The sequence below is a fragment of the Malaclemys terrapin genome, chromosome 15 (assembly GCF_027887155.1).
Source record: "Malaclemys terrapin pileata isolate rMalTer1 chromosome 15, rMalTer1.hap1, whole genome shotgun sequence".
Classification (NCBI taxonomy): Eukaryota; Metazoa; Chordata; order Testudines; family Emydidae; genus Malaclemys; species Malaclemys terrapin.
Genome location: NC_071519.1, coordinates 6,790,677 through 6,794,667, shown reverse-complemented (window position 1 = coordinate 6,794,667; position 3,991 = coordinate 6,790,677). Strand labels below are relative to the sequence as shown.

The 3,991-nt window shown below is 50.9% G+C and overlaps 1 protein-coding gene across 1 annotated transcript; it reads left to right on the top strand.

Moving 5' to 3' along the window:
* Window positions 1-484: 484 nt before the first annotated feature.
* Window positions 485-2,954, top strand: LOC128823055 (uncharacterized). Its single transcript, XM_054005108.1, has 2 exons — window positions 485-1,428; window positions 2,422-2,954. The coding sequence occupies exons 1-2, from the start codon at window positions 642-644 to the stop codon at window positions 2,889-2,891; spliced, it is 1,257 nt and encodes a 418-aa protein (XP_053861083.1). The 5' UTR covers window positions 485-641; the 3' UTR covers window positions 2,892-2,954.
* Window positions 2,955-3,991: the final 1,037 nt, after the last annotated feature.

The window sequence follows — 3,991 nt, the reverse complement described above, 5'->3', positions numbered from 1 at the left end:
CTAGTCTAGTGCCTTAACCACTCAGCCACAACTACTTGATGTAGAGTTACTTCACACCACATGATTCTGTTCTCACTGAATTGTCACTTCAAATTGTTTGCTCAGACCAGCTCCCCCAGCACACTCACAGCTGTGCATTAGTGTATGTGTGTACATGGCCGAACAGCAAGAATTCCTGCCCATTTCCCTTCCAGCTGGAGCATGATTACAGTGTGTTTGTGGGTAACGACATTGCTATAGATTATTATTCACTCCCCACTTTGATAATGCAGACAGTCCCTTTCTAATTCAAATCTCTAGCATATCATTCCAATAGCAGGGGTCAGGATTTCTCTGGGGCACTGAAATTTTTCAGGGGGTTGGTGCGAGAATTCAGCCCTGCATTCAATCCTTGATGTTTCATGGACTATAACAGCAGCATAAAGAAAGAGCTGAGCCAATATCTCACTGTCAGGCCTGGTCTACACTAGCAGGTTATGTCGAATTTAGCAGCGCTAAATTGAATTAACTCTGCACCCGTCCACACAACAAAGCTATTTAGTTCGACATAGAGGTCTCCTAAATTCGACTTCTGTACTCCTCCCCAACGAGGGGAGTAGCGCTAAATTCGACATGGCCATGTCGAATTAGGGTAGGTGTGGATGAAAATCGATGCTTATAGCTCCTGGAGCTATCCCACAGTGCACCACTCTGTTGACGCTCTGGACAGCAGTTCGAGCTCGGATGCTCTGACCAGACTCACAGGAAAAGCCCCGGGAAAATTTGAAAATTTGAATTCCTTTTCCTGTCTGGACAGTTTGAATCTCATTTCCTGTTTGGACATCGTGGCGAGCTCCGCAGCACTGGCAACGATGCAGAGCTCTCCAGCAGAGATGGCCATGCAATCTCAGAATAGAAAGAGGGCCCCGGCATGGACTGATCGGGAAGTCTTGGATCTGATCGCTGTGTGGGGCGATGAGTCCGTGCTTTCGGAGCTGCGATCGAAAAGACGGAATGCAAAGATCTACGAGAAGATCTCCAAAGCCATGACAGAGAGAGGATACAGCCAGGATGCAACGCAGTGCCGCGTGAAAATCAAGGAGCTGAGACAAGGCTACCAGAAGACCAAAGAGGCAAACGGGCGCTCCGGATCCCAGCCGCAGACATGCCGTTTCTACGAGGCACTGCATTCCATCCTAGGTGCGGCCGCCACCACTACCCCACCACTGACCGTGGACTCTGAGGATGGGATATTGTCCACGCCCGCTTCCTCTGAGATGGTAGTGGACGGGGAAGAAGAGGAAGGAGATGAGGAGGACGAGGCAGTCGACAGCGCTTACAACGCTGATTTCCCAGACAGCCAGGATCTCTTCATCACCCTCACAGGGATCCCGTACCAACCATCCCCAGGCGTTAACCCGGACCCAGAATCAGGGGAAGGATCAGCCGGTAAGTGGATTAAACATGTAAACATTTATTTTGAAAAGAATATTAATATTAACTGTGGCTTTTTCATGATTAGATTGTCCTAGGCACTTAAAGTTCTAGTCTTTGGTAGTGCAACTGCTGCAAAAAAATCTAACAATGTCCGGTATATCTTGATTGGTTTGCCCTAGGCGCTCTACTGTTTAGCCCTTGCCAGTGCAGCTACAGTAAAATTTGGTCAATATGTCCGGGGATAGAGCAGAAATCCTCAGGGGACATCTCCATGAAGCTCTCCTGGAGGTAATTGGAAAGCCTTTGCATGAGGTTCCTTGGCAGAGCGGCCATGTTGTGTCCTCCGTAGTATGAAACGTTTCCGCGCCAGGCTACCATCAAGTACTCCGGTATCATTGCCTTGCAAAGCATGGCGGCATACGGCCCTGGTCTTTGCAGGCTTTCCCGAAGCATGCGTTCTTTGTCGCTGTCTGAAATACGCATCAGAGTGATGTCGCTCATGGTGACCTGCTTTGAATTAGGGGAATGTTAGTATTGGGACTGCTTCCCTGTTCCTTTACAGAACTGTAACCGCCGGTTTACAGCCATGCGGTGGAGGCGGGAGAGGGGCAGCATAGAGGGATCTTTCCCGGGGACAGCCGCGAGGGGGTGGGACAGGGGCAGAGTTCATGCTTGCCGGATTGCTGGCAGCAGGAACTGGCCAACGCTAGGAGCATTGCTTTGAACGTGAAAGTAGGGCAGTGCTATTATTAAAGTTTTAAGCTGCCACAAGTCTACGGCTTACCATGTCAGCCCGCTACCCAAATTCCGCTGTGCTGTTCCGATTCTGTGATCTGCACTGCAAGACCCCAGGGACTGAATGTGAAGGCCGAAAATTCGACCTTGTCCTGAGTGCGCATGTGATAGGTGCTGTGAATGGTCTTTTTCACAGAGAAAGACTATTTTCTTTGTTCACCCAAAAATTTATCTTTCTGAGGAATTCACTCCCTTTTTCCCATCCCACAGCTGTGGCTGTCTCCCGACCTACCCTGTCATCCCCCTCCCAGAGGCTGTCGCAGATTAGGCGTAGAAAGAAAAGGACACGGGATGACATGTTCTCAGAACTTATGGGCTGCTCCCGAGCCGAGGCAACCCTGCAGAGTCAGTGGAGGGAGAACATGTCCCAATACCAGAGAGCACACAGTGAACGGGAGGAGAGGTGGCGGCAGGAAGACCAGCAGGCGACTCAAACACTGCTTGGACTAATGAGGGAGCAAACGGACACGCTCCGGCGCCTTGTGGATGTTCTGCAGGACCGGAGGCAGGAGGACAGAGCCCCGCTGCAGTCTATCTGTAACCACCGTCCCCCGCCACAAAGTCCCATACCCCCCTCACCGAAAGTACCAAGAAGGAGGGGCTGCAGAGCCCGTGAAAACTGTCATTCAACCCCTGCAGACTGCTCAAGTGGCAGAAGGCTGTCATTCCCCAAAATTTGATAAGTCCTTTCCTTCCCGCCTCACCCAAGCCCCCATCCCAGTTTCATCCCCTAACTGTCCATTTGCTAATAAAAAAATACATTTCTGTTAATTGCTGTTTCCATCATGTTTTTTTAGAGGACAGTCTGTTTTAAGGGGGGGAAAGGTGGTTGGTACAGACACGGGGGCAGGTTCAGCAGCAGGTCACACACACAGTGCAGTCACTAGGCACCCTGGTCAGTCTGGGAGGTGGTTTTCATTGTCTGTGGGGGGGGGGGCGGCTATGTGACTTTGTGGAGGGGGAGGGCGGTTAGAGATCTTATGCAGCGGTCCTTATCCTGGATCACAGAGCCACGCAGCAGGGAATCTGTAACCATCCTCCCCCTGCCACAAAGTCACATAGCCCCCACACACAGAGTCCCGAACAGGAGGGGTGGCAGGCTCCATTCAAACAATCAGTCCGCCAGTGCGGACCACTGTAGAAGCAGGAGCCTGGCATTCCTCGAGTTTAGAAGCGTCCTTTGCATCAGTACACTACACCCGCTCCCCACCACAGTCTGCGTCCCAGTTTCAACACTTTGCCGCGAAAACAGTAATAAAGAAAACGTTGTTCATTAACAAATTTTCAGTGATTTTATTTTTAAACATGGGCTGGAAGGGGGTGAACGGGGTGAACAGGGTATGAAACTGGAGAGGATAGTGAACAGTCACTGGGTAAAGAAACGGGGGCAGGTTCAGCTTCTCTGTAAACCAACAAAATTGTCACAGGTTACCCTGCTCACTCAGGAACCTAGCTTTCAAAGCCTCCCGGATGCACAGCGCGTCCCGCTGGGCTCTTCTAATCACATGGCTGTCTGGCTGGGCATAATCAGCAGCCAGGCTATTTGCCTTAACCTCCCACCCCGCCATAAAGGTCTCCCCCTTGCTCTCACACAGATTGTGGAGCACACAGCAAGCTGCAATAACAATGGGGATATTGGTTTCGCTGAGATCAGAGCGAGTCAATAAGCTTCTCCATCTCCCCTTGAGACGTCCAAAAGCACACTCCAGCACTTGCTCAGACGGTAGTTGAAGAGTTCCTTTTCACTGTCCAGGGTGCCTGTATAGGGCTTCATGAGCCA